Genomic DNA, 19464 nt, shown 5'->3' with positions numbered 1-19464 from the left:
ATTCCCTCAATTCCCTGTAACCTCCGTCCCCCGACGCCCTGTAGCCCCATTCCCTCGACCCCCCAGTAACCTCATTCCCTCAATTCCCTGTAACCTCCGTCCCCTGACGCCCTGTAGCCCCATTCCCTCGACCCCCCAGTAACCTCATTCCCTCAATTCCCTGTAACCTCCGTCCCCCGACCCCCTGTCCATTCCCTCGACCCCCCAGTAACCTCATTCCCTCAATTCCCTGTAACCTCCATCCCCCGACCCCCTGTAGCCCCATTCCCTCGACCCCCCAGTAACCTCATTCCCTCAATTCCCTGTAACCTCACTCCCTCAACGCCTGAAACCTGTCCCCTGTATTCATTCAATCATATTTATTGAGCGCTTACCGTGTGCAGAGCACTGTACTGCGCCCTTGGGAAAGTATAATACAGCAATAAAGAGAGACAATCTCTGCCCACCGTGAGCTCGCAGTCTAGAGAGAGGGAGACAGACATCAATACAAATAGACAGCAATATAAAGAGACAAAATGACAGATCGATACCTAAGTGCTGTGGGGTGGGGAGAGGGGGGAAAGGAAAGGGAGCAAGGCAGGGTGACGCAGAAGGGAATGGGAGATGAGGAAAAGTGGGGTTTAGTCCACAGGGGGTTAGTCACTGCACCCCCATTCCCTCGACCCTTCTGTAACCTCAGTCCCCCAACCCCCGGTAACCTCATTCTCTCAACCCCCGAAACCTGTCCCCTATAGCTCCACTCCCTCAACCCCCTGGTAACCTCAGTCCCCAGGCCCCCTGAAACCTCAGTCCCCCCAACCCCCTGAAACCTCAGTCCCCCCAACCCCCTATAACCTCAGTCCCCTGACCCTCTGAAACCTCAGTCCCTCCAACCCCCTGAAACCTCAGTCCCCCCAACCCCCTATAACCTCAGTCCCCTGACCCTCTGAAACCTCAGTCCCCCCAGCCCCCTGAAACCTCAGTCCCCCCAACCCCCTGTAACCTCAGTCCCCTGACCCTCTGAAACCTCAGTCCCCCCAACCCCCTGTAACCTCAGGCCCGTGACCCCCCTGTAACCTCAGTGTGCAGACCCCCTGTAACCTCAATCCCCCAACCCCCAGTAACCCCACTCCCTCGACTCCCTGAAACCTCAGTCCCTCGACCCCCCTGTAACTTCAGTTCCCCAACTCCTGGTAGTCCCAATCCCTTGACCCTCAGTAACCTCAACCCCTTGACCCCCTGTAATTTCAGTCCCCCAACCCCCTGTAGCCCCACACCCTTGACCCCCCCCAGTAACCCCACTCCCTAGACTCCCTGAAACCTCAATCCCCCGGCCTCCTGTAACCTCAGTCCCCCACCCCGTGTAACCTCAGTCCCACAGCACCCTGTAACTTCAGTTCCCCGGCCCCCAGTAACCTCAGTTGATCCAGTGTGACCCCCTAGTAACCCCAGTCTTGATACCCCCCACCAGTAACCTAATCCCAGTCTCCTGGCGACCTCACCTCTGGTTTCAGTGAAACACCCTCATCTCCCCCTGCCCCCAGATGACTCTGCTCTGGCCCCAATCCAGGCCTCGAACCCAAACCCAAGGATGCCACAGGAACGAGTTATAGGACACGGGAGCTGGGCTGGGCAGACACTCCCAGGGTGTAGGGGTATCCGGGGGCACCGCTTCCCTCTCCCAGGGAGGAGGGAGGGAGTTGCTCCCTCTCCATCCCCTGTCCCAGGGAGAGTCTGGGTGTCAGCCCTCCCCCTCGCCCCATCCCCAGGAGGGACCCGTTCCCCACCTCATCTACCGGTCCCCCGCTTCCCGCCCGGCTGTGGGCTGCACAGAGCCAGGTGAGGCCAGTTACCAGGGCATGTCGGGCAGCAGGGCATTTCATTCGTTCATTCAATCGTATTTATTGAGCGCTTACTGTGTGCAGAGCACTGCATCCAGGCGTACTGGGCACAGGGGCATGCTGGCAACCAGTAGCAGGCAGAACAGGGGTGAGGAAGGGGGCTCTGCATGGGGACCAGGTTTGGAGAGGGAGATGGGAAGAGAGGGATGAAAGGGAAGGTGGCCCGTGGGCACTCCCACCCCCCAACCAGCTTGACCCCACTCCCATCAGGGTGCCCGCTTGACGCCCCCGGCCTCCGCCTGGCTGCCCCGTCCCGGGCCCGACTAAGGAGGAAAAGGCAGGTATGGGGCTGCCGAGTCCTGTGATGGGGTGATGGGGAGAGGGGCTTCCAGTGGTGGGAGGGGGCGGCTTTGACGATGATGATGACGGTATCTGTTAAGCGCTTACTATGTGCCGAGCACTGTTCTGGGCACTGAGGTAGATACAAGGTGATCAGGTTGTCCCACGTGGCGCTCCCAGTCTTCATCCCCATTTTCCAGATGAGGTCACTGAGGCCCCGTGAAGTCAAGTGACCTGCCCAAAGTCACCCGGCCGACAAGTGGCGGAGCCGGGATTAGAACTCACGACCTCTTGGCTCCCAAGCCCGGGCCCTTTCCGTTCAGCCACGCTGCTTTGTGCATCCGTTGGTTCAGTCGTATTTTTGGGGCGCTTCCTGTGTGCGAGGAGGCGCTGTACTAAGCGCTTGGGAGAGGACACTAGGACAATAAACAGGCACGATCTCCGCCCACGACGAGTCGCGGAGGGGCCGGAAGAGGGGTAGGCCCGGGGTGTCGGGTGCGGGGTGCGTCCGTGGCCCCGGTCCTTCTCACCCGGTGCCCGCCCTCACCCCCAGGTACGACGAGGACATCACACGGTCCACAGCGAGACCAAGTACGTGGAGCTGATCGTCGTCAACGATCACCAGCTGGTGAGCACGGAGAGGGAGCACCAGTCGAGGAACACGGGCCAGGGGCGAACGGGGTGGCTGTAAGGGCCCCATCTGGACACCTCTCCCAACCCCCGTCCCCCACCTTCCCCCTGTCAATCAACCAATGGCATTTATTGAGCACTTACTCTCTGCAGAGCACTGTACTAAGCACTCAGGAGCGTACAGTCGCGTTAAGTAGACATGATCTTTTAGACTGTGAGCCCACTGTTGGGTAGGGACTGTCTGTATATGTTGCCAATTTGTACTTCCCAAGCGCTTAGTACAGTGCTCTGCACATAGTAAGCGCTCAATAAATACGATTGATGATGATGATCGGAGAAGCAGCGTGGCTCAGTGGAAGGAACACGGGCTCTGGAGTCAGAGGTCACGGGTTCCAATCCCGGCTCCGCCACTTAGCTGTGTGACTTCGGGCAAGTCACTTCACTTCTCCCGGCCTCAGCGACCTCATCTGGAAAATGGAGATGAAGACTGTGAGCACCCCCGTGGGACACCCTGATCCCCATGTAACCTCCCCAGCGTGTAGAACGGTGCTTGGCACATAGTAAGCGCTTAACAAATACCAACATTATTTTTCCTTAGAGAAGCAGCGTGGCTCAGGGGAAAGAGCCCAGGCTTGGGAGTCAGAGGTCATGGGTTCAAATCCCGGCTCCGCCACTTCAATCAATCAATCAATCAATCGTATTTATTGAGCGCTTACTGTGTTCAGAGCACTTGTCAGCTGGGTGATTTTGGGCAAGATGCTTCGCTTCTCTGGGCCGCAGTGACCTCATCTGGAAAATGGGGATTAAGACTGTGAGCCCCACTTGGGGCAACCTGATCACCTTGTAACCTCCCCAGTGTTTAGAACAGTGCTTGGCACATAGTAAGCGCTTAATAAATGCCATCATTATTATTATTATCCCTGCCCTCAAGGAGATTACGATATTCCCCGACCCCATCCTTCCCCACCCCCAGCCCCCTCCTCCCCTGGACACTACCTGTGTTGGACACCCCTATGCCCCGGGTCTCCTGGCACCGCCGTCCATCACCTGTCTCCTCTCTTCGTCTCAGTTTGAGCAACTGCGCCAATCCGTCATCCTCACCAGCAACTTTGCCAAGTCCGTGGTGAACCTGGCCGACGTGGTGAGCCCCGCTCCTCTCCCCGACGGCGGGGATGCCCCCTCCGACGGGCACGGGCTCCCGGGTGGCGGGGCGGACTAGCCGGGGGCAGCGCTCTTCCCGCCGTTTCTTCCCACTCCCACCATGCCTCCGCCTGCCCCTCCGAATAATCGTGATGTCCGTCAAGCACCGTACTAAGTGCTGGAGTAGAAGCAGTGTGGCTTTAGTGGAAAGAGCGCTTAGTACAGTGCAAGCGCTCAGTACAGTGCTCTGCACATAGTAAGCGCTCAATAAATACGATTGATGATGATGAAACAGCGCGGGCCGAAGAGTCCCGCTGGTTTCTAATCCCGGCTCCACCACCTGTCTGCTGTGCGGCCTTGGGCAAGTCGCTTCACTTGTCTGTGCCTCAGTTACAAAATCTGTAAAATGGGGGTTGAGACGGTGAGCCCCAAGTGGGACCCGCTGTTGGGTAGGGACTGTCTCTATGCGTTGCCGACTTGTACTTCCCAAGCGCTTAGTACAGTGCTCTGCACACAGTAAGCGATCAATAAATACAATTGATTGATTGATTGATTGATTGACAAGGACTGTGTCCAACCTGATTATATCTATTCCAGGGTTTAGTATAGTGCCTGGCATTCATTCATTCATTCATTCATTCAATCATATTTATTGACTGCTTACTGTGTGCAGAGCACTGTACTAAGTGCTTGGGAAGTCCAAGTTGGCAACATATAGAGACGGTCCCTACCCAACAACGGGCTCACGGGCTAGAAGGGGGAGACGGACAACAAAACAAAACATGTGGACAGGTGTCACGTCGTCAGAACAAATAGAATTCAAGCTAAATGCACATCATTAAGAAAACAAGTAGAATAGTAAATATGTACAAGTAAAATAAATCGAGTAATAAATCTGTACAAACGTATATACAGGTGCTGTGGGGAGGGGAAGGAGGTAGGGTGGGGGGGATGGGGAGGAGGAGAGGATTGAATGAATGAATGTATATATGTTTGTACAGATTTATTACTCTATTTTACTTGTACATATTTATTCTATTTATTTTATTTTATTAATATATTTTGTTTTGTTGTCTGTCTCCCCCTTCTAGGCTGTGAGCCTGCTGTTGGGTAGGGACTGTCTCTAGATGTTGCCAACTTGGACTTCCCAAGCGCTTAGCACAGTGCTCTGCACATAGTAAGCGCTCAATAAATACGACTGAATGAATGATTGAATGAATGACTGAATGCCAGGCACTATACTAAACCCTGGAGTAGATATAATCAGGTTGGACACAGTCCTTGTCCCACTTGGGGCTCACCATCTCAACCCCCATTTACGTTTGAATGAATGAACGAATGAAAAAGGGGGCTCAGTCTGGGGCCCGTAGTAAGCACTTAAAAAATAGCCCAATTATTAACAAATGCCATAAAAAAAGGTCCCACATGGGGCTTCAGTCTTAAGTAGGAAGAAGAACAGGCGCTGAACCCCCATTTTGCAGATGAGGACACTGAGGCCCAGGGAAGTGAAGTGACTTCCCCACGATCCTACTGCAGACAGCGGCGGAGGCAGGATTGGATCCCAGGTCCCCTGACTCATTCATTCATTCAATCGTATTTATTGAGCGCTTACTGGGTGCAGAGCACTGGACTAAGCGCTTGGGAAGGACAAGTTGGTAACATATGGAGACGGTCCCTACCCAATAGCGGGCTCACGGTCTAGAAGACGCCAAGGCCCGGGGGTCTTTCCATCAGGCTACACTCCCTCTCATCTCCCTCTAGGTTACTGGGGGAGTGGGGGTATCAGGGCTGGGGTTACTGGGGGGGGTCACACTGGATCAACTGGGGTTACTGGGGGCCAGGGAACTGAAGGAACATCTCGGAAGGAGGGCGGGAATTCCCGCCGGCACCGTGCGGACCCTCTGACGGCCCCCCCGCCCCCGTCAGATGTACAAGGAGCAGCTGAACACCCGCATCGTGCTGGTCGCCATGGAGACCTGGGCGGCGGGGGACAAGGTCCGGGTGCAGGACGAGCCGCTGGACACGCTGGGCCGCCTCATGCGCTACCGGCGAGAGGCCATGCCCGAGCCCAGCGACGCCGTCCACCTCTTCTCGTGAGGCGACCCCCGAGACCCCCTTCCCCGCCCCCGGTCGCCCCGCTCAGGAGGGAGGACTGGTCCGGCGGCCCCCCACCTCACCCCTGGAGAGCGGGTGGGGGGTCTCCAGCCTGCCCCTCTCCCCTCCAGGGGCAGGACCTTCCAGAGCTCTCGCAGTGGCACGGCCTACGTCGGGGGCATCTGCTCCCCAGCGAGGGGAGGGGGCGTCAACGAGGTGAGGGCCCAGCCGGGGTTGGCGGGCGGAGGAGGTAGGCCTCATTCATGCGGCGCTATTTGTTGAGCGCTCACGGTGCGCAGAGCACCGTACTGAGCGCTCGGGGGAGGACGACGGGCCAACAACCTGCTTCTCCTCCCCTTCGGACCCCTCCCCGCAGTACGGCAACGTGGGGGCCATGGCGGTGACGCTGGCCCAGACCCTGGGCCAGAACCTGGGCATGATATGGAACACGCACCGCACCTCGGCAGGTGGACACGCGCCCCGCCACCCCCTTCCCTTGACCTCCCCCGGCCCAAGCCCACCGGGGTCAGCCCCTCTTCAAGGACAGGGCCTGACCCGCTGGGGTGCGGGAGGGGGTGCATCCGGGGATTCCCGGGGGGCCGAGGAGCGGTCGGGACCAAGGACCATCCCGGATTTTCCACAGGGGACTGCAAATGCCCGGACACCTGGCTGGGCTGCATCATGGAGGACACCGGGTGAGCGGTGCGGGGGGAATGGGAAGGGGGCTGGGGCTTGGGAATGCGTGGAAGGCTGCAGGTGGGAGGGGGTGGTTGGTTGGCTCAGTGGAAAGAGCCCGGGCTTGGGAGTCAGAGGTCACGGGTTCAAGACCCGGCTCTACCACTTGTCAGCTGTGTGAAGTCGGGCAAGTTGCTTAACTTCTCTGGGCCTCAGTGACCTCATCTGGGATTAAGACTGCGAGCCCCCCGTGGGACAACCTGATCACCTTGTATCCTCCCCAGCGCTTAGCACAGTGCTTTGCGCATTGTAAGCGCTTAACAAATGCCATCATTATTATTATTATTATTATTAAGTAGAGGCCTACAGCCCCCCACCACTCACACAGCGTGGCTCATTGGAAAGACTACCGGCTTGGGAGCCAGTTTCTAATCCCGGCTCCACCGCTTGTCAGCCGTGTGACTTGGGGCAAGTCACTTCACTTCTCTGGGTCTCAGTTCCTTCATCTGTAAAATGGGGATGGAGACTGTGAGCCCCACATGGGACAACCTGATGACCTTGTATTCCCCCCTAGCTCTGAGAACAGTGCTTCGCACACAGTAAGCGCTTAACTAAGCGCTTAGTCCAGTGCTCTGCACACAGTAAGCGCTCAATAAATACGATTGAATGAATGAATGAATGAACAAATACCATCATTATTACATTCCCACAGACCCGCCCCCCCGCCCCAATTTCCCCACCAAGCCCAGGGCGGCCCAGCTGTGTGTCTTTGTCCCGCTGAGTCCGGCAGGGGCTGGGCCTGGGAGCTGAGGACCCCGGGGCCCCCGGACCTTAGGCCTCCCGTCAGTAGCTTAGCCCAGTGCTCTGCACACAGTAAGCGCTCAATAAATACGATTGAATGAATGAATGAATGGAGGTGACCCCGCTGACCTCTGGGCGGCTGCGAGAGGCGGCCTGCAGCTCCGGCCTTTCGCCACTAGGAGCCGCCACAGCCCATCGGAGCCCAGACCGCCCCCCCACCCCCCGCACCCCTCCCCTCCTCCTTAATAATAATGTTGGTATTTGTTAAGCGCTTACTATGTGCCAACACTGTTCTAAGCGCTGGGGGAGATACAAGGATAGATACTCCTTACCCTTCTCTTCCCCTTTCCCTCCCTTCCTTCTTCCCTCTTTCCTTTCTCTTCCCTTTCCCTCTCCCCCTCCCTTCCCTCTCCCCCTCCTTCCCTTCCCTCTCTTCTTCTCCCTTTCCTCCCTTCCCTTTCCCCTCTTCTCTCCTTCTCCCCTCCCTCCCCTTTTTCTTCCCCCTCCCCTCTCCCCCCCGTTTTCCCCTTTTCCTCCCTCCCCTTCTCTCTTCCCTTTTCTCCTCTTCCCTCCTCCCCTCCCTCCCCGTTTTTCTTCCCCCTTCTCTCTTCCCTTTCCCTCTTTCCCCTCTACCTTCCTCCCCTCCCTCTCCCCCCTCTTCTTCCCCTATTCCTCCCTCCCCTTCTCTCGTCCCTTTTCCCCCCTCTTCCCTCCTCCCCTCCCTCCCCTTTTTCTTCCCCCTCCCCTTCTCTCTTCCCTTTCCCCTCTTCCCTCCTCCTCCCCCTCCCTTTCCCTCTCTTCTTCCCCTTTCCTCCCTCCCCTTCTCTCTTCCCTTTTCCCCCTCTTCTCTTCTCCCCTCCCTCCCCTTTTTCTTCCCCCTTCCCTTCTCTCTTCCCTTTCCCACTTTCCCCTCCCCTCTTCCCCTCTTTTCCCCTTTTTCTCCCTCCCCTTCTCTCTTTCCCCTCTTCCCTCTTCCCCTCCCTCCCTTCTCCCCGTTTTCCTCCCTCCCCTCTCTCTTTCCCCTCTTGCCTCCTCCCCTCCCTCCCCATCTCTTCCCCTTCTTCCCCCCTCCCTTTCTCTCTTCCCCCTCCTTCTCTCTTTTTCCTCCCTCCCATTCCCTCTTCCCTTTCCCTCTTTACCCTCGTCTCTCCCTCTCTTTTTTCTTCCCTCCTCCCGTCCCATCCCTCCCTCTCCCCCTCTCCGTCCCTCTCTTCTTCCCCCTTTCCTCCCTTCCCTTCTCTCTTCCCTCCCTCCCTTTTTCTTCCCCTCCCCTCTTCTCCCCCTCTTCTTCCCCCTTTCCTCCCTCTGCTTCTCTCTTCCCCCTTTCCTCTTCCTCCTCCTCCCTCCTCTTCCCTCTCCCCACCTCTTCTTCCCCTTCTCCTTCCTCCCCTTCTCGCTTCCCTTTTCTTCTTTCCCCTCTTCCCTCCTCCTCCCCTCCCTCCCCTTCCCTCTCCCCCTCTCTTCTCCCCCTTTTCCTCCCTCCCTTTCCCTCCTCCTCCCTCTTTCTTCCTCCCTCCCCTCCCCTTTTAATAATAACAATAATGATGATGGCATTTATTAAGCGCTTACTATGTGCCAAGCACTGTTCTAAGCGCTGGGGAGGTTACAAGGTGATCAGGTTGTCCCACGGGGGGCTCACAGTCTTCATCCCCATTTTACACTCTTCCCCCTTTTCCTCCCTCCCCTCTCCCTCTTTCCCCTCTTCCCTCCTCCTCCTCCCCTCCCTCCCCTTCCCTCTCCCCCTCTTCTCCCCCGTTTCCTCCCTCCCCTTCCCTCTTCCCTTTCCCTCCCTTCCCTCTTCCCTTTCCCTCCCCTCCTTCTTTTCATCCTCCTCCCCTCCCTCCTCTTCCCTCTCCCCCTTTTCTTCCCCTTTTCCTCCCTCCCCTTCTCTCTACCCCTTACCTTCCCCTTCCCTCTTCCTTTTCCCTCCCCCCTTCTTTTCTTCCTCCTCCCCTCCCTCCTCTTCCCTCTCCCCCCCTTCCTTCCCCTTTTCCTCCCTCCCCTTCTCTCTTCCCCTTTCCTTCCCTTTCCCTTTCCTCTTCCTCCCTCCCCTGTCCCTCTTTCCCCTCTTCCCTCCTCACCCTTCCCTCTGCGGCAGAGGGGGCGTCGAGGCCGGGGTCCCCAGGGCGGGTCAGGGGGTCCGGGGTCGAGGGTCAGGGGTGGCGGGAACAACGGTTGGCACGTGCCCTCCTCCTTAGGTATTACCTGCCACGCAAGTTCTCCCGCTGCAGCCTGGACGAGTACAGCCGGTTCCTGCAGGAGGGCGGCGGCGGCTGCCTCTTCAACAAGCCCCTGAAAGTACCCCAATCCCCCCACCCTCAAACCCAAGACCACCCACCCCAACCCCAGCCCCTTCCCCGCTGCACCGGGCCCCCACCAACCAAACCCACCGGGCCCACCAACCCAGGCAAGACGCCTGCGGCCTAGCCGGGCCTTGCGAGAGCCCCTTCCCCTTCCGTCGCCCCTTCCCCTTCTTTTCTCTCCCATCCCTTCCTTTTTCCCCCTCCTCGCCCCCCCCCCCTTCCTCTCGCCCCCATTCTCCCCCTCCCCACCCAGCTCAGGCCCGGCCGTCTCCATCCTCCATCCTCCATCGGCCTTCCTCCGCCCAGCCCGGTGGGGAGAAGTGGGGGGCGGAGGGTGGGCGGTGGGGAGGGTCTCCCACCCCGAAAGGCCGATTGGGGTGGTCCCCAAGAGAGTGTGTGTGTGTGTGTGTGTGTGAGAAGATGACCCCTGACCCCCCGCCCCAGCTCCTGGACCCTCCGGAGTGCGGGAATGGCTTCGTGGAGGCCGGAGAGGAGTGTGATTGCGGCTCGCTGGCGGTAAAGAAGGAGGGGAGAGGTTTGGAGGGGGGGCTTTAATTGGGGAAGGGGGCGTCCAGAGGGCCCGGGGTCGCCTGAGCCCCCACCTTGCACCCCCCAGGAGTGCGCACGTGGAGGCGGCCGATGCTGCAGGAAATGCACTTTGACGCACGATGCCATGTGCAGCGACGGGCTGTGCTGCAGGGGCTGCAGGGTGAGGAGGGGGCTGGGCGGGCTGGGGGGGGTCGGGGGAGGCCAAAGGTGGGGAGGGGCGACGAGCAGGACCCCCCCCTTCCCTTCTCCCCCATTCCTGCACCCCCTCCCCAGTACGAGCCTCGAGGGGTGTCGTGTCGCGAGGCGGTGAACGAGTGCGACATCCCGGAGACCTGCACCGGAGACTCCAGCCAGGTGAGCCCCGGGATCCACCCCCGGGCTCTGGGTTCGGATCCTACCCAGGGGAGGGCTCGCCCCCAGGGCTGGGCGGTGGGGGGTCCAACCCTGGCTCGCCTCCGCCTCTTCCTCTTCTCTGTCCCCTTCCCTTCGCAGTGCCCCCCTAACCTGCACAAACTGGATGGCTACTACTGTGAAAACGACCAGGTAAAGGGCAGGGTGGGGGGATAGAATAATAATAATGGTGATGATGGTATTTGTTAAGCGCTTACTATGTGCCAAGCACCATTCTAAGCACTGGGGTAGATACAAGGTAATCAGGTTCTCCCACGTGGGGCTCACAGGCTTCATCCCCATTTTCCAGATGAGGGAACTGAGGCCCAGAGAAGTCAAGTGACTTGCCCAAAGTCACCCAGTTGATCAGGGGCGGAGCTGGGATTCGAACCCATGACCTCTGACTCCCAAGCCCGGGCTTTTTCCACTAAGCCACGCTGCTTCTCTACTCCCACCCGCCATCCGCAGCCTGTCCCTTTACAGTCCCTCTGGACTGGAAGCTCATTAATAATAATATTAATACTGATGGCATTTATTAAGCGCTTACTATGTGCCAAGCACTGTTCTAAGCGCTGGGGGAGATACAAGCTAATCGGGTTGGACACAGTCCCTGTCCCACGTGGGGCTCCTTGTGGACAAGGACTACCAACTGTGTGATATTGTCCTCTTCCAAGTGCTGAGTACAATGTACCGCTCACAATAAGCGCTCAATAAATATCGCTGCCAACCTCGCACCCATGACTGCCTGAAACACCCTCCCTCCTCGTAGCCAACTCTCTCAATCAATCAATCAATCAATCGTATTTATTGAGCGCTTACTATGTGCAGAGCACTGTACTAAGCGCTTGGGAAGTACAAATTGGCATCACATAGAGACAGTCCCTACCCAACAGTGGGCTCACAGTCTAAAAGGGGGAGACAGAGAACAGAACCAAACATACCAACAAAATAAAATAAGTAGGATAGAAATGTACAAGTAAAATAAATAAATAAATAGAGTAATAAATATGTACAACCATATATACATATATACAGGTGCTGTGGGGAAGGGAAGGAGGTAAGACGGGGGGGATGGAGAGGGGGACGAGGGGGAGAGGAAAGAAGGGGCTCAGTCTGGGAAGGCCTCCTGGAGGAGGTGAGCTCTCAGCAGGGCCTTGAAGGGAGGAAGAGAGCTAGCTTGGCGGATGGGCAGAGGGAGGGCATTCCAGGCCCGGGGGATGACGTGGGCCGGGGGTCGATGGCGGGACAGGCGAGAGCGAGGTACAGTGAGGAGATTAGTGGTGGAGGAGCGGAGGGTGCGGGCTGGGCAGTAGAAGGAGAGAAGGGAGGTGAGGTAGGAGGGGGCGAGGTGATGGATGGACAGCCTGGAAGCCCAGGGTGAGGAGTTTCTGCCTGATGCGCAGATTGATCGGTAGCCATTGGAGGTTTTTGAGGAGGGGAGTAATATGTCCAGAGCGTTTCTGGACAAAGATAATCCGGGCAGCAGCATGAAGTATGGATTGAAGTGGAGAGAGACACGAGGATGGGAGATCAGAGAGAAGGCTAGTGCAGTAGTCCAGACGGGAGAGGATGAGAGCTTGAATTAGCAGGGTAGCGGTTTGGATGGAGAGGAAAGGGCGGATCTTGGCAATGTTGCGGAGCTGAGACCGGCAGGTTTTGGTGACGGCTTGGATGTGAGGGGTGAATGAGAGAGCGGAGTCGAGGATGACACCAAGGTTGCGGGCTTGTGAGACGGGAAGGATGGTAGTGCCGTCAACAGAGATGGGAAAGTCAGGGAGAGGACAAGGTTTGGGAGGGAAGACAAGGAGCACAGTCTTCGACATGTTGAGCTTTAGGTGGCGGGCGGACATCCAGATGGAGATGTCCTGAAGGCAGGAGGAGATGCGAGCCTGGAGGGAGGGGGAGAGAGCAGGGGCAGAGATGTAGATCTGGGTGTCATCAGCGTAGAGATGATAGTTGAAGCCGTGGGAGCGAATGAGGTCACCAAGGGAGTGAGTGTAGATTGAGAACAGAAGGGGACCAAGCACTGAACCTTGGGGAACCCCCACAGTAAGAGGATGGGAGGGGGAGGAGGAGCCTGCAAAAGAGACTGAGAAAGAACGACCGGAGAGATAAGAGGAGAACCAGGAGAGGACGGAGTCTGTGAAGCCAAGGTCAGATAACGTGTTGAGGAGAAGGGGGTGGTCCACAGTGTGCAGCAGAAGTATCTCCGCACACCGGTTCAGAAGACGAGGTTGTGCAGAGGTGATTCCGCAGGTTTCCCGGGGATGCGGGGGGGCGGCGGCTCGGTCCCCTCGGTCAGGCGGTCGGTTTCCTCACCTTCTGCAGCATCTCTATGGGCTGCCACTGCTGGTTAATCGAGAGCAACTTTTGAGGTTGCGTAGGATCCATGCTCTCCCGTGGCCCTGGATTTTGGGACCTGCTGAGGCAATCCGACTGGCTTCCCCAAATTTTCGGAAGATAGCCCCATGTCACAGGAGTTTCAAGGAGTCTGGACCCCGCAGCTCTCCCCACCCCACCCCCCGTTCACAGACTTATTGAAGGCCCATCTCTTCCAAGAGGCCTTCCCAGATGAAGTCCTCTTCTCCCACTCCCTTCTGTGCCGTCTTTGCATTTGGATTTGCTCCCTTAATAATAATAATAATAATAATAATAATAATAATGACATTTATTAAGTGCTTACTACGTGCAAAGCACTGTTCTAAGCGCTGGGGAGTTTACAATGTGATCAGGTTGTCCCACGGGGGGCTCACAGTCTTCATCCTCATTTTACAGATGAGGGAACTGAGGCCCAGAGAAGTGAAGTGACTTGCCCAAAGTCACCCAGCTGACAAGTGGTGGAGCTGGGATTTGAACCCATGACTTCTGACTCCAAAGCCTGTACTCTTTCCACTGAGCCACGCTGACCCCTCCCTTATCCCCACTGCATTTAGGCCCATATAACAATAATTTATTCATTCATTCGATCGTATTTATTGAGCGCTTACTGTGTGCAGAGCACTGTAATAATAAAAATAATAATAATGATGGCATTTGTTAAGCGCTTACTCTGTGCAAAGCATTGTTCTAAGTGCTGGGGAGTTTACAAGGTGATCAGGTTGTCCCACGGGGGGCTCACAGTCCTAATCCCCATTTTACAGATGAGGTAACTGAGGCCCAGAGAAGTGAAGTGACTTGCCCAAAGTCACACAGCTGACAATTGGCAGAGCCGGGATTTGAACCCATGACCTCTGACTCCAAAGCCCGGGCTCTTTCCACTGAGCCATGCTGTGCTAAGCACTTGGGGAGTACAAGTTGGCAACATATAGAGACGGTCCCTACCCAACAACGGGCTCACAGTCTAGATGATATTTGTTAAGCGCTTACTATGCACCAAGCACTGTTCTAAACACTGGGGTAGATACAAGGTGATCAGGTTGTCCCACGTGGGGCTCACAGGCTTCATCCCCCTTTTACAGATGAGGTCACTGAGGCCCAGAGAAGTGAAGTGACTTGCCCAAAGTCACACAGCGGACAAGTGGCAGAGGCGGGGTTATTTATTTATCTGTACTATCTGTTTTCTAGACTGTGAGCCCACTGTTGGGTAGGGACCGTCTCTATATGTTGCCAACTTGTACTTCCCAAGCGCTTAGTACAGTGCTCTGCACACAGTAAGCGCTCAATAAATACGATTGAATGAATGAATGTCTCCCCCTCTAGACTGTAAGCTCCTTGTGGGCAGGGATCGTCTCTACCAACTCAGTTCTGTTGTGCTCTCCCAAGTGGGGTGCTTGTATCCACCCCAGCGCTTAGTACAGTGCCTGGCAAATAGTAAGCGCTTAACCTCCGCTTAGAGCAGTGCTTTGCACATAGTAAGCGCTTAATAAATGCCATTATTATTATTATTATTATTATTTATTTATTTATTTAAGTAACCGTAAGCTCATTGTGGGCAGGGAATGTGTCTGTTTATCGTTGTGATCTCCCAAGCATTTAGTACAGTGCTCTGCACACGGTAAGCACTCAATAAATACGATTGATTGATTGATCGCGATCCGTGAGCCCACTGTTGGGTAGGGACCGTTTCTAGATGTTGCCAACTTGGACTTCCCAAGCGCTTAGTACAGTGCTCTGCACACAGTAAGCGCTCAATAAATACGATTGAATGAATGAATGAATATGTTTGTACGTATTTATTACTCTATTTTATTTGTACATATTTATTCTATTTATTTTGTTAATATGTTTTGCTTTGTCATCTGTCTCCCCCTTCTAATCAATCAATCAATTAATCAATCGTATTTATTGAGCGCTTACTGTGTGCAGAGTACTGTACTAAGCGCTTGGGAAGTACAAGTTGGCAACATATAGAGTAGACTTCTAGACTGTGAGCCCGCTGTCGGGTAGGGACCGTCTCTAGATGTTGCCAACTTGGACTTCCCAAGCGCTTAGTACGGTGCTCTGCACACAGTAAGCGCTCAATAAATATGATTGATTGATTGATTGATTGATTTCCATCTCCCCCGAAGGGTCGTTGCTATGGAGGTCGCTGCAAAACCCGGGATCGCCAGTGTCGGGCTCTCTGGGGCCAAGGTGAGTTCTTCTGACACCCTCCCACCAACCCCATCTCCTTTCCCCCTCTCCATTCATTCATTTATTCATTCATTCGATCGTATTTATTGAGCGCTTACTGTATGCAAAGCTCTGTACTAAGCGCTTGAGAAAGTACAATATAACAACAGACACATTCCCTGCCCACGAGCTCACAGTCTCTCCTTCCATCCCCCTTCTCCCCTCCAAGACTGTGAGCCCCTTGTTGGGTAGGGACTGTATATGTTGCCAACTTGGATTTCCCAAGCGCTTAGTACAGTGCTCTGCACACAGTAAGCGCTCAATAAATGTGATTGAATGAATGACTGTCCCCTCTCTCAATAATGTGCATCTAGCTTTATTTTTATTTATTCTGACGACCTGACAACTGTCCACATGTTTGTTTTGTCGTCTGTCTCTCCTTTCAAGCGAGTGAATCGTATTTATTGAGCGCTTACTGTGTGCAGAGCACTGTACTAAGCGCTTGGGAAGTCCAAGTTGGCAACATATAGAGACGGTCCCTACCCAACAACGGGCTCACAGTCTAGAAGGTGGGGGGGGGGACAGACAACAAAACATGTGAACATCATTATTACCAGACTTATCCATTCATTTCATTCATTCATTCATTCAATCGTATTTATTGAGCGCTTCCTGTGTGCAGAGCACTGTACTAAGCGCTTGGGAAGTCCAAGTTGGCAACATATAGAGACGGTCCCTACCCAACAACAGGCTTACGGTCTAGAAGGGGGGGTGGACAGACAACAAAACAAAACAAGTGAACATCATTATTACCAGACTTATCCAGCAGACGGTCTTTACTGAGTGCTCAGACTGCTGCGCACTGTACTAAGTGCTTATTCATTCATTCATTCATTCGTATTTATTGAGAGCTTACTGTGTGCTTGTGTGCCTGTGCCTTTCTGGCCTGTGAGCCCGTTGTTGGGTAGGGACCGTCTCTATATGTGGCCAACTTGTACGTCCCAAGCGCTTAGTATAGTGCCCTGCACACAGTAAGCGCTCAATAAATACGATTGAATGAACGAATGAATGTCCCTTCTCTCTCCTCCATTTGTTAATAATGTGCATCTAGCTTTATTTTTATTTATTCTGATGACCTCACACCTGTCCACATGTTTTGTTTTGTTGTCTGTCTCCCCCTTGTAGCCTGTGAGCCCGTTGTTGGGTAGGGACCGTATCTATACATTGCCGACTTGTACGTCCCAAGCGCTTAGTACAGTGCCCTGCACACAGTAAGCACTCAATAAATACTACTGAATGAACAAATAAATGTCCCTTCTCTCTCCTCCATTTGTTAATAATGTGCATCTAGCTTCATTTTTATTTATTCTGCCAGCCTGACACCTGTCCACATGTTTTGTTTTGTTGTCTGTCTCCCCCTTCTAGACTGTGAGCCCATTGTTGAGTAGGGACCGTCTCTATATGTTACCAACTTGTACTTCCCAAGCGCTCAGTACAGTGCCCTGCACACAGTAAGCGCTCAATAAATACGATTGATTGAATGAATGAATGTCCCTTCTCTCTCCTCCGTTTGTTAATAATGTGCATCTAGCTTTATTTTTATTTATTCTGATGACCTGACACCTGTCCACATGTTTTGTTTTGTTGTCTGTCTCCCCCTTCTAGCCTGTGAGCCCGTTGTTGGTTAGGGACCGTCTCTATATGTTGCCGACTTGTACTTCCCAAGCGCTTAGTACAGTGCCCTGCACACAGTAAGCGCTCAATAAATACGATTGAATGAATGAATGAATTCAGTCAATCACATTTACTGAGCGCTTACTGTGTGCAGAGCACTGGACTAAACGCTTGGGAGATCACAACGATAGACAGACAGAATCCCTGCCCACAACGAGCTTACAGTTACTTAAAGAAGTAAATTACAGAGGTTAAGCGCTTACTATTTGCCAGGCACTGTACTAAGCGCTGGGGTGGATACAAGCAAATCGGGTTGGACCCAATCCCTGTACCAGAGGGGGCTCACGGTCTTAATGCCCGTTTTACAGTTGAGGGAACTGAGGCACTGGGAAGTTAAGTGACTTGCCCAAGGTCACACAGCAGGCATGTAGTGGAGCCGGGATTAGAACCCAGGACCTCTGACTCCCAAGACTGTGCTTTTTTTTCACTAGACCATGCTGCTCCTATCCTGCCCCCCTTCCCCCTTCCCATCCCCCTCTCTCTTCCTACCCCATCTTTCGTTCATTCATTCATTCATTCAATCGTATTTATTGAGCGCTTACTGTGTGCAGAGCACTGGACTAAGCGCTTTCCTCCTTTTCCTCCCAGTCCCTGAAGGGCCTGACCACGAGAAGCGGCGTGGCTCGGTGGAAAGAGCGCGGGCTTTGGAGTCTGAGGTCCTGGGTTCAAATCCCGGCTCTGCCACTTGTCAGCCGGGTGACTTTGGGCGAGCCACTTCACTTCTCTGGGCCTCAGTTCCCTCATCCGGAAAATCATCATCATCAATCGTATTTATTGAGCGCTTACTGTGTGCAGAGCACTAGACTAAGCGCTTGGGAAGTACAAGTTGGCAACAGTGGGAAAATGGGAAATGAGACTGTGAGCCCCCCCCGTGGGACAACTTGATCACCTTGTTTCTCCCCCAGCGCTTAGAACAGTGCTTCGCACATCATCATCATCATCAATCGTATTTATTGAGTGCTTACTATGTGCAGAGCACTGTACTAAGCGCTTGGGAAGTACAAATTGGCAACATCTAGAGACAGTCCCTACCCAACAGTGGGCTCACAGTCTAAAAGGGGGAGACAGAGAACAAAACCAAACACACTAACAAAATAAAATAGAATAGATATGTACAAATAAATTAAATAAATAAATAAGTAGAGTAAAAATAGAGTAAATAGAGCACATAGTAAGCACTTAACAAATACCATTATTATTATTATTATTATTATTATTATTATTATTATTGACCCCAGGGGCGATGGGGATGGGTGTGATCTCAGTGCCAACTTTTATTTGAAGGTAACACGGGGCAGAGTTGTGAGGGCGCAGTGTGGGCCGACTGTGGCCACCCACCTTGCCCAGGAAGCTTGCCAAATCTGAGGGGGTAAGGGCCACCCCGCCCCCCAAGTCCTTAGATGAAGCCCTAACCTATCATTCATTCATTCCATCATATTTATTGAGCGCTTACTGTGTGCAGAGCACTGTACTAAGCGCTTGGGAAGCCCAAGTCGGCAACATCTAGAGACGGTCCCTACCCAACAGCGGGCTCACAGGCTAGAAGGGGGAGACAGGGAACAAAAAAGAACGTGTAGACAGGTGTCAAAACCATCAGATATATGTATATATGTTTGTACGTATTTATTATTCTATTTATTTATTTTATTTGTACATATCTATTCTACTTATTTTATTTTGTTAATATGTTTTGTTTTGACGCCTGTCTCCCCCTTCTAGACTGTGAGCCCGCTGTCGGGTAGGGACCGTCTCTAGATGTGGCCAACTTGGACTTCCCAAGCGCTTAGTCCAGTGCTCTGCACACAGTAAGCGCTCAATAAATACAATTGAATGAATGAATGAATATGTTTGTACGTATTTATTACTCTTATTTGTACATATTTATTCTACTCATTTTATTTTGTTAATATGTTTTGTTTTGGCGTCTGTCTCCCCCTTCTCGACTGTGAGCCCGCTGTCGGGAGGGACCGTCTCTAGATGTGGCCAACTTGGACTTACCAAGCGCTTAGTACAGTGCTCTGCACACAGTAAGCGCTCAATAAATATGATTGAATGAATGAATGTTTGTACGTATTTATTACTCTATTTTATTTGTACATATTTATTCTATTTATTTTATTTTGTTAATACGTTTTGTTTTGTTGTCTGTCTCCCGCTTCTAGGCTGTGAGCCAGCTACTGGGTAGGGACCGTCTCTAGATGTTGCCAACTTGGACTTCCCAAGCGCTTAGTACAGTGTTCAGCACACAGTAAGCGCTCAATAAATATGATTGAATGAATGAATGAATATGTTTGTACATATTTATTACTCTATTTTATTTGTACATATTTATTCTATTTATTTTATTTTGTTAATACGTTTTGTTTTGTCGTCTGTCTCCCCCTTCTAGACTGTGAGCCCGCTGTCGGGTAGGGACCATCTCTATATGTTGCCAGCTT

At 53.6% G+C, this 19464-nt stretch overlaps 1 protein-coding gene across 4 annotated transcripts in view; it reads left to right on the top strand.

Annotated features, from left to right (window-relative positions):
- The window catches only part of ADAM11 (ADAM metallopeptidase domain 11), a 59670-nt gene that overhangs the window by 31959 nt on the left and 8247 nt on the right, over window positions 1-19464 (top strand). For 3 of the 4 annotated variants that reach the window (XM_038754436.1, XM_038754435.1, XM_038754438.1), the window contains exons 7-20: window positions 1749-1818; window positions 2091-2161; window positions 2713-2787; window positions 3859-3930; window positions 5856-6022; window positions 6155-6239; window positions 6400-6490; window positions 6667-6718; window positions 9698-9797; window positions 10223-10318; window positions 10419-10511; window positions 10625-10705; window positions 10844-10894; window positions 15250-15313. In XM_038754436.1, the coding sequence (XP_038610364.1) occupies window positions 1749-1818; window positions 2091-2161; window positions 2713-2787; window positions 3859-3930; window positions 5856-6022; window positions 6155-6239; window positions 6400-6490; window positions 6667-6718; window positions 9698-9797; window positions 10223-10318; window positions 10419-10511; window positions 10625-10705; window positions 10844-10894; window positions 15250-15313 (1168 nt within the window). The remainder of the gene's footprint in view (window positions 1-1748; window positions 1819-2090; window positions 2162-2712; window positions 2788-3858; window positions 3931-5855; window positions 6023-6154; window positions 6240-6399; window positions 6491-6666; window positions 6719-9697; window positions 9798-10222; window positions 10319-10418; window positions 10512-10624; window positions 10706-10843; window positions 10895-15249; window positions 15314-19464) is intronic. The other variant, XM_038754437.1, reaches the window with a different exon arrangement.

The sequence above is a fragment of the Tachyglossus aculeatus genome, chromosome 11, assembly GCF_015852505.1.
Source record: "Tachyglossus aculeatus isolate mTacAcu1 chromosome 11, mTacAcu1.pri, whole genome shotgun sequence".
In the NCBI taxonomy this organism is placed as follows: domain Eukaryota; kingdom Metazoa; phylum Chordata; class Mammalia; order Monotremata; family Tachyglossidae; genus Tachyglossus; species Tachyglossus aculeatus.
Note: the sequence above shows the minus strand (reverse complement) of the source record. Positions and strands in the feature narration are given on the sequence as shown.